General features: G+C 37.6%; 1 protein-coding gene across 9 annotated transcripts in view; it reads left to right on the forward strand.

The window, feature by feature from the left end:
* Positions 1-18343, forward strand: part of LOC124607467 (broad-complex core protein) — a 162317-nt gene that overhangs the window by 90680 nt on the left and 53294 nt on the right. The window contains exon 6 of one of the 9 annotated variants that reach the window (XM_047139817.1): positions 10584-10897. The exons of 6 other annotated variants lie outside the window; for them this stretch is intronic. In XM_047139817.1, the coding sequence (XP_046995773.1) occupies positions 10584-10870 (287 nt within the window). In that variant the 3' untranslated portion in view covers positions 10871-10897. Of the gene's footprint in view, positions 1-10583; positions 11281-18343 lie in introns of those variants that run through there. 2 more of the 9 variants (XM_047139818.1, XM_047139816.1) reach the window with 2 other exon arrangements.

Raw genomic sequence — 18343 nt, forward strand, 5'->3', positions numbered from 1 at the left:
TGACAAACACCTTCTTGGAGGCTGCACCTTACTTAAATACGATAGTAACCCAGGGAATATTTTTTGGCACAGCTTCTGGTAAAAGCTGGCCTTTGACGAGGAAACTCGTGACAGTTCCCATCAGAATCCTTGTAAATCTCCACTCTTGATACGTCACTTTCTTCAAAATGTTTAATGCAAACAACACTTCCATTTGATGGAGTCGAGTCCTTTCTGGGGATATTTCTTGTCCATCGTTTTCTGTTTTCCTCTTCAGTAGGGAATCTGAACACTGAGATGTAACCCTCTTCATTGCTGGATTTGTAGTTGCTGTTGCAACCAGGAACACAACATTTTTCTGGCATCTGCAAATAGAATGATGCATTAATTGCTAACATCTTAAATCAAAATACTATTATGTAAAAATAGCAAATGAGAATTTGAGTGGACTGGTTTTTTCTACTGCTTGGACATCACGAAACACAAGTCTACAATAGAATCAAATGTGTAGAAATATTCATAATATTAACACAAATCACTTAGGAGAAGATTCTGATACTAACCTTATGAATTCAAAACTTTATTTTCAAATTGTATCTAGAATATAGTAGAACATTTGTTGCAATTGTGTAGACGAAAGTCGTTCACGTAGCACACTTGCACATATACATGTAAAAACACTACAAACTTCACAGAATTGTATACTTACATTGTGTTATATCTTCTACTGTAGTCACGACTACCTGCTATAATTTTTGCAGAGTCCAGTATAGCATAATTACACTGTAATGTCGGATAAAACAGACACCGCGAAAGTACGTAAACAACTGCTTCCGTTCGCTACCTTATAGCCACAGCCATGCGGTAGGCCTTAACGTAACGTTGCTACATTTCAGTCCTCCGGCCTCTAATACAGGTGGCCGTGGCTGTTGCCTTGTTTTTAGAATCTCTGGCATCATATTAAATATGTATTTGCCCATTAACTTGTTATATATTGTCATCCCCATGTTCTGTGGAGTCTATGTATATAATTTCAATTGGTGCCTAGGAGGAATAAATTATTTCTCATGATATATGTGTGATGAAAATTATTCTCCTCAAGTAATTTTTCTTGTGTGTCAGAAGATTATAATTTCATAAATGTATATGGAGGGAACAACTGATATTTGCAGTTTCCAAAGTAACGGGCGACAAGATTGTGTTTGCTGTGCAGCACACGTGTATCTGATTATTTTCTTCTGCAGTTTCAATATTTGAGATAAACTATTTGAACTTCCCCAGAAAATTATACCCGATATAATGACAGATTCAAAGCAACTGAGATATGCCATTGCTTGTGTACTCAAGTAAGTAGAATTTGCTAATATTTGCATTGCAAATGCAAAACTCCTTAATTTATTTGATAGAAAGTCAGTATGTGTATTCCAGCTTAAGTTCTTGTCCACATTTAATCCTTGAAATTTGATTGTGTCATCTTCTTCCATAACTTAATTGTTATGTTATATTTTAAGGTCCACACATTTCGAATATTAAAATTTTAAATGTACCATATGGATTTTTGCAATGTTCAGTTGCAACCCATTTTAACTGGAACCAGTTTTCTAATGTATCCAATGTGCAAATGATGGAGCTCGGAATTTTTTCTGCATTACTATCTTCAATTAAAACAGAAGTATTATTGTCTGCAGACAGAACTGATGGGGAATTTATATTTATGAGATAGGAACCCTTTATTTTTTGTTGTGCACGTATGACATGAGCCAGTTCAGAACATTGCCCTTAATCCTATATTTGACTAATTTGTAGATGAGCATGACGTGGTCACAGAGTCAACTGCTTTTGTAAAATCATAGTAGATAACCTGCAACTTTACTCCTTGCGTAGCTTTTCAGTAAAGTTATTCACTGCACACACAGTGTTTTGTCCTCATTGAAATCCAAATTGATTACTACTAATAATAAAGTACTATTTTTTACAATAAAATTTATGATCTGGCTAGCAGCTACTTTCTCGAACACTTTCAGCAGGACTGGAAGAATAAAAATAAGGCTAAGGTTGCCATGTCTTCCCTCAACGCTTTCTTAATCAGACGTCCGACTTCGGCATACAACACATCAGGAAAGCGTCCCTGTTCAAAAGATTGGATGATTATTTTAGTTAGAGGAGGTGTTGTTATGCCACACATTGCTGTAATCAGTTTAGTGGGTATCCCATCCCACCCAGCAGAGTTTTTATTTTTTTTATGATAATATGACATTTTCCACACCCCTTATTGTTACTACTAACTCTAATACCTAACTCTGATTTGACAGTGGATCACACTGTCTTTGTCTTACTTTTATGTTGTACAATGAATTTATTGTTCGCCAGTTGTTTGGCTGTCTTCACAACTTTTTTAAATACAGTTTTATAATGTCTAACACACTCAGTAAAATGTCATATTTATTATCTTTCAATTCATTGTGGAGGTGCCTCTTCCTTTCATTGTGGAGGTGCCTCTTCCTGAAACCAGAAATTTTTATACCCTGAGTTATCCATTTATTAGTTAAATGTTATTCTAAGTGGAAAAAATTCATTAAATATTTCAAGAACACTAATTAAAAATTTGTCAAAGTTACTAATACTTCAAATATTGCTGTTAGAAGGCCATCCAATCTCTAAATATAGTTGAATTTTTTTCATTTAAGTTGATTTCATGTGGCTGTGGTTGCATGAAATTTCTTTGTTAATATTTGGTACTTCAGTGAATAATGTAGTGTGTTTAGAGATCCCTAAATCTATGCAAAACATATGAATATCTTCAATGCATAATTTGTTAAGTATTATCGCTACAGGTCGCTGACTGTACACTTGCTCTAGCGTGTTGCATGAAGTTTACTTGGAAGCCAAAATTTTTTTTATTAAGCTAGTGGATTTGGACACATCATTGCTTTCAGCTGTGATAGTAATATTGAAGTCAGCAGCTATTACAGTCTTTATCCTTTTTTGATTACCGAGATTTTCAAGCAGGCAATGAAATTTCTCCAGGAAAGCTTCAATTGTAGCTTTCTCTGGTACTCTAAATTGATAGTTAGGTCCCTCAGTTCAATACAGGAGCTTTCAAATATACGCTCTTCATTCAAATGATTAAAATCGTTTCTTATTTCATGTTTTATACCAGAATGAGTGAGTATGCAAGAGCCTCCATGTGGTTTCTCTCGTCTACAAAAGCTGTTGGCTACTTTGAAGTTTTCAGTTTTATTTAGAATTTTAATATTATCAGATGTAAGGCGATGTTCATTGAGGCAAATAACTTTTATATTTTTATGGAGAGAATATTTGTAATTCATCAAGTTCATGACTTTTCATGTAATTTTAGTCTTTTTTATATGAAACTGTACGCTTTTTAAATTATCAAATCTTGTGAAAAGGCAGTTAGATGACAATAAAGTGACATTGTAATTACTTTTCTTTATAGCAATAAAAAAAGGCATTTCAAAATAAATTGAATAATAGTATATCAAGAAGAATATCAGAAAACTGAGGAGAAAACAAAGTAGGATTTCTCTCACTAAAAGTTTGTAGATCACTCAGATCTGAAACACAATAAAAATAAAATGATCTGCAAATAATCAAGTGTGTTAGTAAAACCATTATTATGATAGACACTGTACTGAATAGTACTGTTTTTCAAGTTTTCAGTTTTCTCTCATTTAGATTACAATATCAGCATTTCATGAGAGCTGTTGACCCGGACTTGGAGACTATGTTGGAACGCTTATTCCCACTGTCGTCTGTTTCACTGTCTGATGACTGAAGATCTTCCCATGTTGAGGAGACTGTTTATGTCTTTCGTTTTAGAGACAGGGAGAGTATTGCCTTCGGTCACTGAGTGAGGTGTCATTTGAGCCAGTGATTTTCTTCTTTTATATTGACTTTGTTGCTTTCCAATATCTTTTTGTAAAATACCTCACCTTTTATATGGACATAATTTTGTTCTCTTCATAAAATTTCCTTTGGTCTTAGCTAACGGAAAATGCCATTGAGAGGGAGGCTTCAGTATATCACCAGCCTGTGGTTTCCAATCATTCAACTCAAAAAGCCACATTCAAATGGAAAACAGTTCTATGATTAGGTAACATCTGTTCATATTCATCAGGGTAATAAGTCTATGAATTAGTGCGAAACATTGGTGTTGTCAATGTTCAAATGAAATATTGCCTACTGATGTGGTCACATTGTTGCATAATTTTAACACCACAAGATTCCAGACAAAAATGTTGGAGCATGAAATTGTTGCTCATTTCTTGACATGCTCGCTTATGAACTCACTGCCCTGCAAGACTTGACCCATCCTGTTGCACGATCAAGAATTCAGTGCTCTGTAAAGGTATATCCACATGATGTCTCTTTCGTCATGCACAATCGCAGATGCACAGGAATAAAAGGGCATGCACAAAAATTTGTGGAAAGAATGCATATATCCGGGAAGGACACATGTACGCACTGGTGTTCTCGTGTACACATGTTGCCTCATCGCACAAGCAATCTGCTATGTATTCTCTTATTTGCTTGGGAGCATGTATTGTGATGAAAAAGAGACAAAAATATGTGACTGTAGGTAAAGATGTATATAAACAACAGAGGTATCAGAAATACGACGTGATAACAACGTTTTATCTGCAAATTTCAGGTGGCGGTTACAAAGAGATTTAGACTTTCTGCTCGGGAAACCACAGCGAAGGCTGGCAATAAAATTTTGTTAGCTAGTAATTGGCAACTCATTTGAATTATTTATTCCTCACTTCATAACAAAGCATTTCACTTCTATCAAATTTGTAACGTGTAATGTGGAATAATTGTAATTTATTATTTGATTGTTTTATATCTCTTTTTACCATAGGAAATGCCTAAGATTGTAATTATTAGCATATTTTGTTCCTTACAATATCACAATTTGTATCTACAAGGTATATAACTTTGCTTCAGAGTCTCATCAAATGCTCTCAAGTACATATGGTAACAATGCTGTTATTGAGAGGACGTGTCGTGAGTGGTTTCAACGCTTCAAGAATGATGATTTTAAAATTGTAGACTGGCATAGTGGTGGAAGTGAGAATGTTTTCGAAGATGCAGAATTGGAGACACTGCTGAGTGAAGACTCGCGTCAAACTCAAGAAGAATTGGCATGATTAGTGGGAGTGACACAGCAAGCCTTTTCAAAACGTCTCAAGGCTATGGGCATGATTCAGAAAGGAGGAACTTGGGTCCCGTGTGAGCTGAAACCAAGAGACATTGAACAGCATTCGTGTGTTTGTGAACAGTTGCTTCAGAGGCAAAAATGGAAGGGATTTCTGCATCCCATTGTGACAGGGGACGAAAAATGGGTTCATTACGATAACCGTAAACACAAAAAATCATGGGAATATCCCGGCCATGCTTCTACGTCAACGGCCAAACCGAATATTCACGGCTCCAAGATCATGCTCTGCATTTGGTGGGACCAGCTCAGTGTTGTGGACTATGAGGTGTTAAAACCAAGTGAAACAATCACAGGTGCTCATTATCGAACGCAATTAATGTGTTTGAGCAGTGCATTAAAAGACAAATGGCCGCAATACAACGAGAGCCATGATAAAGTGATTTTGCAGCATGACAATGCTCGACCCCACGTTGCAAAAGAGGTTAAAACGTTCTTGGAAACGTTAAAATGTGAAGTCCTACCCCACCCCTTGTATTCTCCAGACATTGCTCCCTCTGACTGTCACCTGTTTAGATCAATGGCGCATGGCCTGGCCGACCAACTTTTCCGATCTCATGAAGATGTCACAAATTGGATCAATTCATGGATCGCTTCAAAAGATGAACAATTTTTTCAACGCGGGAGTCATACACAGCCTGAAAGAAGGGAGAAAGTGGTGGCCAGCGATGGAAAATACTTTGAATGATACGTGTGTAACCAATTTGTTTCGTTAAAGCCTCAAATGTTGGGGAAAAAACAGCGGAAGCAAAGTTGTACACCTTGTATTAGCATCTATGAGTACCATTTGCGGCGGCGCGGTTCCTTCCGTCCCTTTATGATGGACCTGCACCTACCTGTGAACATTGTCTCAGCAGATCATCAGTAGGAAAGCCGAGTGAAACCTACTGTACTTCGACGTGAACCAGGCTGCAATTTAAGTCACTAATCTACGTTTCGGGAGAAAGTTTTCACACTAATGAAAGTTTGGAAATTTTGTCCTCAATTCATATATTCTGAAACTTAGGTGAACAAGTATCACTGCCAAGCCCGTGCTAGTCTTAACACAGTCACTCACAATCCCTTTCACTCACATTAGCAAGTTTATGGTGCTGCATTTCCCAAAAACGTAATAGCTACAAAAATACTGATTGTTTTTGATTGATAATGCTCGCCAAATATTATGTCTGTTGGTACCAAATGCAGTCACAGTTTTTAGCCACGACCAGCTCAATACGCTATGTGGAATATATGTCTTTTCTCGTTACAAAATTCACTTAGAAATTCCGAAATTTCTGCACATCCATCGGAATAATTATGCCATGACTTTACAACACTTTTGATGTATGAAACTCTGCTAGATCGGGCAACTTATCATTTCCATCAGAACTACTCCTACTACACACGTCCGAACTGTTTCATGGCTAGGCTCCCACTCTTCTCTAGGACACTCTTAAGTCTTCTCTACCAGCAGAGAAAGGTGCGCGAAGAATATTGCTTTACCATTGGTCAGTTTACTCAACAGCTAATAGCAAAACAACATTCTCCCGCGTCAGTCCGCACTTTTCATCCATAACCAATTGCAAAATAGTAAACCTCATGACTGCACTTTTTACCGACATAATTATCTAATATGCTAAAGTTTTGCTTATGCATAAAGTTATTTACTATTGTTATTTATACCTGAATTAACTTTCCCTTTACCATAAACTTACTTTACAAAACTATTCTACAAATATCCCCTTCATCCATATCCATACTTCTTCCAAATGTTCCCACACTAAATCCTACTACATAACTCGTTAAACAATTATCTTCATATTAACCTTAAACCACACTCACGCATCATTCATACTGCTAAAACACATAACATTTTACATACACAAAAAGACATAATAACACTTTATGAAAATACTAGAACAGTTTATGAAAAACATGCTATTACTTTAGTGCACTCTAGTGGGCACAATCAAAACTAAAATCACAGTCCCCCTAGCCAATATTGTCCTGTATCGGCTGATACATAAACTACGTGCGTGTCCATGCGCGTTCAGTCTCGCATCACCATCTGTCACTATCCAGCTCTGAGACACATCTCTCACTTAACCGCCTCCAAGGCAGGATCGTTATACAACGCTACGCCTCACATTCTCATGTATGATTATGACTTGTTCCATATCCATGCAATTGTCGTGCGTAATGAATCAATGTTACGCGAGTAAATAAAAAAAAAGTGATTATTCTGTAAACTGAGAAATACTTAAGGGAGTTTCATAATAGTTATGTGAAGGTTAATTTGCTTTGAATGTGTTTTGTATCTAATCATGAAATACGATATGTAGATTAATGTCCTCAAACTTGAGAAATTTGGAAATTTCATAGATGCCAGAATACACTAGAACAGAGGTTGTGTTTTTTAGCTTCGTGTTTTTTCCTTAATTTGTGTGCTGCATTTCTATTTTCAGGAGTTTGTTGAGGAGCTACACATGCCCCATCACTTGTTTTATTCTGATGTCAAGTTCCTCAGTTGTGCTTGTTAAGTTGGCATAGCATGAATATTTGTCCACAGTTTCCATATAAACTTTTCATAAATTTTTGGCTTATTCTTCACAGTTTTCATACTTCTTAACTTATGGTATCTTATTCTTTACAGCTCGGAGACTTTATCTAATATGTAACACTCAGGGGAGCACATCTCAAATTTTTATTCAAATGATCTTCATAAGTGGCATTCCACACAACTTTTTTTTTTCTCTGTAATCATCTATAAACTTCCTTTGGAGTCAACAGACATTACTGCACATAAATTGCTTTACAGTATAACTTCAATGCACTATATAATCCTACACATATGGGCCCCAAGCTAAGTGTCGTCTGCTTAAAACCGAAGACGGGGAGGAATACACTTTAACACCGCCTTAATTTCCAGGAAATTAAGCATGCATAAATGTGCATGCATAGTTGCGCTGTTAGAAATTTATGTGCGTGTGCAAAGTTGAATACAAAAAAGGCATCATATGGATGCACCTTAATATGAAGACATGGGCAGTTTTGCACTTGTTTCACATGATAATGATAGTCTTCTACTTTAAATTGATAACTTTAACTCCTTTTCATAAATTTTGTGCCTTGTCCAGTTTTGATTTTAGGCATTTCAGTTATAAACAAATTAATACATTCCATTAAGTAATGAGAGGTTGAAATTATGAGCCATGACACACACAAATAACTAATCTTCTCCTGAGACCAGATGTACTTTCTGAGGCTTTTTCATTTGAATCTTAGTTTGTAAGATTTGTAAGATTGGTTTTGAGCAATAATCTTAGGTGCTCATTACTTGTATGCAAGGAGAATGGAGCAATGTAAGTTTATTGATTGAAACAAAAACCAAGCCATTGCAACTGGAGAGGAATTGCAGATCAATTATTTTGCAATTGCCAGAAAAATACATTAGAGATTTGGTAGAATGAAATCCTTCCTTCATAAAGTAAATTTAATATCTGTGTTAACTTAATGTTTCATGTTACCCTATTTCACGCAAGAATACTTGACTATGAAACAAGCATGACACAAATTAAGTGATTACAATAATAACATATTGATCCTAAATAGAATCATCTGTTGTTATAACTGAACTGTACAGCCAGTGTCAGTTTGAAGAATGGCGTAGTTCTCATACGACGTTAAAGTTGAAGTTCTGCATAAATAACTACGATAGTTTGTTGGTCAGAGTTAAGGAGGAATGTTTTGCCAGTAGGATGTTGTTTAGTAAAGCATGGTGAGCACTGGTGCCGCCTGAAGTTGTGGTTTGCTTAAATGCTTCTAGACCTGAGGGCACCAGATTAGATTTCCAGCCAGCATGGACATTTTCTTCACTCAGGAACGTGGTACTTGTGTTCTCCTAATCGTTTCATCTCAAAGATATGTGAGTTTCCGAAGTGGTGGCAAATAGAAATACTTGCACCAGATGGCCGAACAACCCCAGGTGGGGACTACCACAGTTCCTGTGATAATTTCTGTTGATGCTAGTTGACAACTGTTGCAGTTTATTTTTCATTGTGTGTGTGTTTGTGTGCATGTGTACAAAGTTCCCTTTGGTCCGATAATATGTCATTTTATATTTGATAATACCCAATTGCTCTTTGTGTTCCAGTTTTAAGACGATTTTAATCAGTTGATCACAATTCGATTTTGTGTCACACGTAAAGATCTCTCATTATGTAAATTATTTAGTTTAAAAATATTAGCACAAAAATAAAGAGTTGCATATATCCGTTACAGTTTCATAATTTACAGCACTTAAAACATTTATTTTGAGACTGTTCAGCTGCTTAGTGATGAATACAAAACAAATTGCCAGAACATATTGTTAAGGGAACCCTTTTATTGTTAACATTGATACAGTGTTTAACTGTATGAGGCATGTAATCCAATGATAAAGAATTGATTAAATTTATTGTAGATCACTAGGAAGGTGGAGCAAGGTGTTAAATGGTGCGTTACAATCGTATGATTCATCCAGAATTTTATCCAGTTTTCTGGTTATCAATTTCTTGAAGAAAATCATTTGTTGACGTTTAACTGCAGACCAGTAACAAAACTTGAAAACTACCTGAAAATTTGTGATTCATATTGTATAATAATCATTATTATTATTTACATTAATTATTGTAATTACATTATATTTATGTAATTCAAAATTTAATGTTTCTTAGTCAGATTGTGATTAAACTGTGGCACCATTTAACTAAATGGCTGGCAGCCAACGCTAGACTCCAAAAAAAGATGCCACAAATATTAAAATGAATACTGAACAACTAAAAATAATTATAGATCTCAGAAAACCTAACCAAAATTTTGGGTGAATTTAAATGATTTGAGTTCAGTACTATATTTCTTAAGCAATTATTATTGTGTTGCATCGTGTAATAAATATATGCTGCGGGCTCTGTTTGTTAAGTTACAAACAATTCAGAAAAACATACTGATCTGTTGTTTGTATTTGACATGTAGCTGGAAAGTCCAGAGGTGAATACAAATAATGAAAAAAGTATAGGTAACGCACCATACAGTTGAGGCATCAAGTGGTTACCAGGAACACACAAGCTAGATGAAAACGCTGCCGACCATTCAAGAAATGTCCTACACACACACACACACACGCGCACACACACACACGGGACAGTGTATCCATGTACATTCATTTCGACTACTCAATGCTTCGGTTACAGGACGAGTGGTTATATGTACCCCTTCCGTAATTCACATTTGAGAAATATAGTATCTGTGTGTGTGTGTGTGTGTGTGTGTGTGTGTGTGTGTGTCACCTACTGGGAGGCCCCCTTTCTGCCGTGCTGAGCCCCTTCCTTTGCCTGTGTGGTTGCAGAGCTACAAGGAAGGGGCCGGAACGGAGGGAGGGCGGCTGACCCAGTGATTGGGGCCGCACCCACACCCGCGACCGAGCCTGGCTCCCCACACTGCCCGGTGTGCCGCCGCACATTCACACGCACCTGGTCCCTCCAGCGGCACCTGGCTGACACGCATTTCTACGTGCCCCAGAACTTCACGTGTGATGTGTGCGGCAGGTCTTACCGTTCGCGCAACAGTCTTGTGAGTCATAAGTCCCAGTACCACGGCCGCTCTAAGGAACTGGACACACCCTGTCTCGCATGATGTACGACGGGTGGGGAGAAATAAAAGGTGAAGGTACTTTCTGAAGAAAATTGGATTATCACATTTTTAAGTACGTGTCTGAGCTTTCGATACTGTTCTGAATTAAACATTTTGCAGAACGTTTAGTGAGGTGCTTTGTTTATTCATGATCTTGAGTGTTATAATGTGGAATTGGATGTAATGTGGAGAATGTATAGTCCATTTTAATATATGCCAGAGCATTCATTGCAAAATGTCTTATTGATGCACTGGTTACTCTTTATTGGTCTTCATGGCTTTAACTCTGCTTACCAATTTTTTATTGTGTATAAATGTATTGGTTTGCACGTGTAGAATGTACAGCCTTGAGTGTAGTGAACATGAAATGGGATCACTTTGATCTTTGGAGAAGACCAGTGCCCTCAGTATGTAAATAAATCAAAATGTGATTGAGATATTGAATTCTTCAGTTTATTTGCAAGTGTATTCTCCTTTTTATCACGGGCATGTCATCATCACCATCATCATCATAGCTTTCTGTTGTGAGTAGAATATAAAAGATTTTAAAGCTAGATCTGTCGGGAGCACCCAATACTGTATGTTAATGGAGGGAGTGTTAATTTATTCAGGACTGAAGCACCCAGTTGTTGCTGCAGCTGTATTCTATGTGCTGACACACATGAACTGACAGTATCACCCCCTCCTGTGCTCGACTGTCAATCACTTTGTTATTTTTATCGAGGTGTAACATCTGCGATATTTTTGCAGCCTTGTTGCTATAGTTTTTCGGTGCTGTTTTTAAATTTTTTCAGTATAGTTGTGTTGTAGGATGTGGCAGCTACACTAGTATTCTGTGCTTTGTTCTGCTGTGAGACAAAGTGTTTCAGTCACTAGCTGGCCCAGAAATTATAAAACTATACACGCTGCACTACCACCATTTCTGAGCAATTTACTTTAACTTTTGGCTCAGTCCACATTGACTACGAATACAATAAGAACATGTTTGATTTGTTGCTGTTACCTTGTCTTTGCAGTTAGGTTAAACTGTTGCTTTTAAATAGTTGGTATTTTCAAACTTACAATCTTTTATGTCATTGACAAAACATTTTATAAAAAGTTGTATGAATTTACTTGGAAATCTTAATACAAGGAGCATCATTATGGGTATGGGTGGATCATGTCATGAATTACAACAAACTCTTCCTTATTTCATCTATTTGTCCAATTGTAATAAATTCGTGTGTTGTCCTCTGGGGAAGTAATAACTAAAGATTTTTGTTATTACATTTCTTAGAAACAAACAGCAGAGCACTTGCCTAATTTGTAAACAACTAGGATATAACCTGAAAAATCAAGGTGAACTTTACAGTGGAGTCTAGTGTCACAAAACACTGTGGACTGTCAGAAATAGCCTTTGTAGCAAGTGCCCCAAAAAAGCAAATTTTCATTATTACTTTCGTCTTTAAAGTTACAGATTCATTGAAGAGTGTACTTGTTTCAAACCTTTTGGCCATTAACTTTTAGAATTCTCTCTTCAGTGAAAACACACACCATTTTTGTTCTTTACCATCTTCCCTGAAAGATAGGTTTGACCACAGGTTACCCTTTCTACTTAGTTTTTGCCACACTGAATTAGATAAATTAATTTTCTGCTTGCCTGATCTGTTTGACAGATTAACCTTATGTAATGCTGAGCCCAAATTTTCTTCATGTGTTCACTGTGTTGTTTCTTTCGCTCCGCTGTCCATTTGCATCCTGGTCTCTTCTGTGTTGTGGTGTCAAATTTATGTTTTTTGATGATGTTCCTGAATTCAGTTCTGTTTTCTGCATCGTTTACTGTTATTTGTGCTTGTCTGAGGTCCTCTTCAACTTCTTTTATCCATTTTGTTTTTCCCCTGCCTGAGTTGATGACTTTAAGAATTCGCTTTGAAATTCTGTTTTCATTCATCCTGTGGATATGTCCGTAGAACTGCATTCTTCTTTTCCTTACTGTATCTGTAATCTTGTCTGTGTATTTATATAATTCTGATGTTGGTCTCTTCTTCCAGATTCCTTGCTCTTGTATCGGGCCAAAAATTTTCCTGAGAATTTTCCTTTCTTGTTTCTCTATTTCTTTGATTTTAGTTTGCCCACCTATTTGTGTTGTTTCAGATGCATACAGTGCCTCCGGAAGTACGACAGTGTTGTAGTGCCTCAATTTTGCGTTAGTGGATATGGACTTTTTGTTATAATAGTTCCACGTGAGTTTATATGCTTTCTGTAATTTTTTTATTCTTTCCTCATTGGCCTTTAGGTTGATCCCTGATGGCTGAATGATTTCTCCCAGGTATTTAAAATGTGGTACTTGTATGATTTTCCCATGGGTTGTCACAATAGGCAATTTGTCTTGTGGCACTCTTTCTATGTACTGGGTTTTCTCATATGAGATTTGCAGGCCAGTTCTTTGTGCAATTTCGTGTAACTTCTCTATGGCGTTAGTATTATTATTATTGTTATTATTATTATTCAGAAACTTTTCATTACAACTTTCCGACAGTTCACAGTGTTTATGTGAACTTATTGTACGGTTTTGTCAATTTTCTGGATATTTAGACAAAATCATAAATTCTACTCTATATATTCAGCATATCTCTCAATTTCATTTGTATATGACATGTGTTGAATGAATTTGTCTAATTTTTTATAGCTCACAGGAACATTGATGTTAGTTTCTAAAATATCTCTAAACAATGCAGCTCTGTTCTTTATGCTGTTAATGCTTGTTACGTTTTTGGGCAACTTATAAGGTGCCATTTAATATTGCTGTCTATTGTTTGCACTGTGTGTCAGTGACGTGTTGGAACTTCTTGCTGACTGCTTGTGAGGGCCCTGTTTATTTTTCACTTAAAACATTTCTCAGAAAATTATTTCATTGGGCTAAAGGATTTTGTCATACAAAACTAGCATTTGGATGGAAATACTGATTCCAATGATTGTATGAGTATGTTGTAATGTAGAGGACTGGGAAAAAAAAAAGAAATGTGGAAACTAAATATTGCATACTTCATACCTCCAAGCACAGTGCAATTGGTTGGTTCGTTTGGGGAGAGGGGACCAAACAGTGAGGTATTCAGTCCCATGGGATTAGGGAAGGAAATTATCCGTGCCCTTTCAAAGGAACCATCCCAGCATTTGCCTGGAGTGATTTAGGGAAATCACCGAAAACCTAAATCAAATGAGAGTCCAGTGTGCTACCCACTGTGCCATCTCACTTAGTACAGTGCAATCTAATATGTAGTGCTTTAATCGGGTAACTATCTTTTGATAGCAGATACCGTTAGAGTTACTGATACCTGGCATAAGATGCCTTTTTTAACCTAATGTGTTGTATACTTCATTAAAATTTATAGATTTTAAATTAACTATTTAGGAACAAAGGAGACAACTCACTGAAAGGCAAAAGTGCTGTGTCGTTGATTCACATGCACACATCTGTCTCCATACGTTGTGCTCAGTTGACTGTCAGCTCTTTGCCAACCCACGGTGGCGGTGCAGGGTGGAGTGGGATGAGGGATGGAGAGAGGTGAGAGGCAGGGAGAGGGTTGTGGAGAAGTGTCAAGTGGCTCAGAGAATAAGGAGCCATCTATGGGTTAGCTAGGGGGTGCAGGTTCACGGGCAGGTGGCAGATGGTTGGGCACTAGATTCCACAGACTAGGGCACGAGATGCTGAAGGCCTCACAAAGGCTTTCTGAGATAGGCAATACCCTTCATAACTAATTCACAAACATATCTCCCATGCCATATCCCCAGACACATCTGATCCTCACATCCATTCCAAGAATCAAGAAGCTCCCCCGTTGGCACCCAATACCAGCCGGGACTGGAACGACTGAACCATGTCCGTCAGAGCTTTGATTATCTATCATCAGGCCATGAAAGGAAGGACATGCTACCAGAGATACTTCCATCCCCTTCCAAACTGGTGTTCCACTGCCCACCCAACCTCCACAACATCCTAGTCCATCCCTATGCCACTCCTGTCCCCAGTACTCTGCCACACTGATCATACTCTTGTGGGAAGACCCAGATGCAAGAACTGCCCAATCCACCCACCGAGCACGTCTTACCCCAGTCCAGTCACAGGCTTAGGCTTATCCTACCTCAGCAGAAGCAAGCCCACTTGTGAAAGCAGCCATGTTATATACCGCTTCTGCTGCAACGACTGCACAGCATTTTACATTGGAATGACAACCAACCATCAACTAGAATGAACAGCCACAGCCAAACTGTTGCCAAAAAGAAGGTGGGCCAACCTGTGGCACAACATGCAGCAGAGCACAGCATGTAAGATTTCAGTGGCTGCTTCACAACTCATGCCTCCCAAGAGCCACTAGACACTTCCCAAACCCTCTCCCTGCCTCCCTCCACTGTCCATCCCTCATCTCATCCCACCCTGCACCCCACCTCACCATCCCTCATCTCATCCCACCCTGCATCCAACCTCACCCCAGTACACTCACCATGAGCCAGGAAAGAGGTGGCAATCAATGGAGCACAATGTAGGGAGACAGGTGTGTGTGTGTGTGTGTGTGTGAGTGAGGGGGGGGGGGGGGGGAATGCGCACGTGTTTATCTTGCAAGCTAGAAAAAGGGAATTCATTCCAAAAGCTAGCGAAGCTCTGTACCTTTTCTTTGTGTACCTGTTGACAACATAGCACTTTTGCTTTTCGGTGAGAAGTCTCCTTTATTCCTAAATAATTTGTAATTCTCAACCAGATTTTAAACTAACTTGTATTGGATGAGCATGTCATACTTGATATTAGCTAGGACTGTTTGACTACCTTCAGGAGGCCAACTGTTTAGTATTGCCAGTACATACATATAAAAGTAAAAGGGAGGAAACTATTAGTTCCTTCCTCAGGGAGGAAAGAGGAATAGTTTGGTGAAAGGTCAACAAGGAAGAGCGACTTACTCAGACACGAGAATGAGAGGGACTCACTTTTATTGTGAACTGGGGTCCACAAGGGTATCTAGATGTATGAAGAATGCTTTTGGTACAAAGAAATGTGTACATCATGACTTACATGACTTAACCCCATTAATGATCTGAGGGGTGTGCATTCCTGATTTCACGAGTGATTGCATGCATACAGTGTCAGAATCAGTAAAACAAAATGAAAATGCATAGGATTCAGTGCAGCACACATGCACTTTGTCAGTGCTTTAGCTTCCTATGAACCCCCACCCTACCTGCTTCATCTACCTATGTATCACATTCACTTTCCATTCTTAACTCTCCCCATACATCCTTCTTATTTGAAATCGTAACCCTTAAGAATATAATATTCAAGCTTGTGAATCCAAGAGTTTTTACATCAGATATGCTAAAGAACTGCTGATCGTACACCTTCGAGGCATACCCCATCAATCTGTAGCACTTTGTAAATGTTTTATCAGGAAAAATCTACTATCAGTTTCAGTTGAGTCTCATTGTATGATAAATGTCTCCTTTGTCATGTATAATAATATGTGGAATGTTAACAAAAGAGGACGTGGTAAGATCATTTTCCAGTTCTCAGAGGCCTTGGGATAAGTATGTTTCACAAAAACATTAAAGGCAGTTCTATAGAAACAAAGAAAGAAAGGAAATGAGTTTACTTGGTATAATAAGAAAAGAGAATGAAATACTACAGTTGGTGAATGATAGAGTGTAATACTAGAGACGTTAAGTAAAAAGTGCAAAGATGATGAACCGAGATGCTCATAGAAGAAACAGTGCATGTTATTCTGTTAAATCTGGTTTCAAGAAACTTGTGCTAATAGAATTGATGGCAGGAATATGCTGGTCAGTGCGAAGTGTGAATCACAGAGAGAAAGGCATAAATAATGTTTATAAAGGGAAATAGCTTCCCATCATTGAGATATTTGAGAAATAAGTGATTCAGAACTACTGTCAAGAGTTAGAGCACTGAAAGATAGCACAAGAAGGTTGTATGTGTTCTCGAAATACTTCATGTTATAAAAATCAATGAGAGAGCTCAAGAAATAGTACATCAACCCATTACTGCCGTGTGTTGCCATATGGCAACATTTGTAACACTTTTTAAAAATCGTTGATTCCACGACATCAATGAAGCGAGAGTGTTGGTAGCACTGGATTCCATTCTGCAAGACTGTAAAGATCACTACAATGTAATAGTTTTAACAATACATTAAATTCTGCGGCGCAAGCAGTGTTGGAACTCGTTGTTTGCTGAATGACGAAGAAAAATGGAGTATAAGTTCGAGTAAGTATGTTTTGCACAGTAACTTACGATATATAATTTGGTTTTTTAGTATGGTTCTGGTTTAAATACTCAAATATATATTCGGTGGAGGTTACTGCTTGCTGTGAAATAATCTGCGTTCATTTAGGCCGCTTGAACGTCGGTGTTGCCATATGGCAATGCCAGGTGCTTGTACTCAGTAAAAGGATGAGCTTTCTCTTTTTCGTTTTAGAAGAGGTTTCTCTCTTGCTGAGGCGCTGGAGATTCTTTATAATAACGATATTGAAGGTGATGTGTTTGTTGAGCCCCCAGATCCGAATGTAGACACAGATGAAGATTGTGTATGTGCGGTGGCTGGACAACTCAGTTGTCACAATGATCTTTTCTTCATGTGGTGCACAAGAAGTTGGCCAAGTCAAGAGATTCTCGCAACTAAAAAAGCAAATTATACTGATTCCCAGACCAAAACTGGTAGCCAAATATAATACATATATGGGAGGTACCGATCAGACGGATCAGAATGTAGCATGTTATCGCATTGCAATAAGAAGCAAGAAATGATACTGATGTCTCTTTACACGGATGTTAGATGTCACCATACAAAACAGTTGGATTTTGTATAATAAAGCAAGAAACCAAACTATTTCCCAGCTTGATTTCAAGAGAGAAGTAGCAACAGTGTACTTGCAAAGACACCAAGCTTTACCAAAAGGAGCCGGGAGGCATATTCCGACAGCTGCATATCAGATTCAATTAGGTTTGATAGGACTGATCACCTCGTCCAGCACACAGAAGGAAATAAGAAGAAAAGGTGTGCACACAAGGACTGTAAATCTATTGTGAGAACAATGTGTTCAAAGTGTAATGTGGGACTGTGTATTGACTGTTTTATTCCACTTCATGTAAAATAATGCTGGGTTTAAGGTTTGATTTTTTATTATTAATTGTTCTGTGTTATAAAATATCAATTGTATGATGAAGACTGAATAATAAATTTGCACAAAACTTGTATATGTAATAAGAAATTTCAATAACCTACTTATTTTAGTTGAAGTTGTAATCCATTTAAATTTAGGTAGTGAAAGCGCCTAGCGTTGCTATATGGCAACATCAAATATCTCGCTAATGGCGGTAATGACTTTCGTCAAAACAACTCTGTTGTGTAATTTATGCCTTTTACAGACATAATAACGCAATTTTTTAAAAAAAATTCGCGGAAAAATTAATTCCGGCACTAATGGGTTAATTAA

The sequence above is a fragment of the Schistocerca americana genome, chromosome 3, assembly GCF_021461395.2.
Source record: "Schistocerca americana isolate TAMUIC-IGC-003095 chromosome 3, iqSchAmer2.1, whole genome shotgun sequence".
Classification (NCBI taxonomy): domain Eukaryota; kingdom Metazoa; phylum Arthropoda; class Insecta; order Orthoptera; family Acrididae; genus Schistocerca; species Schistocerca americana.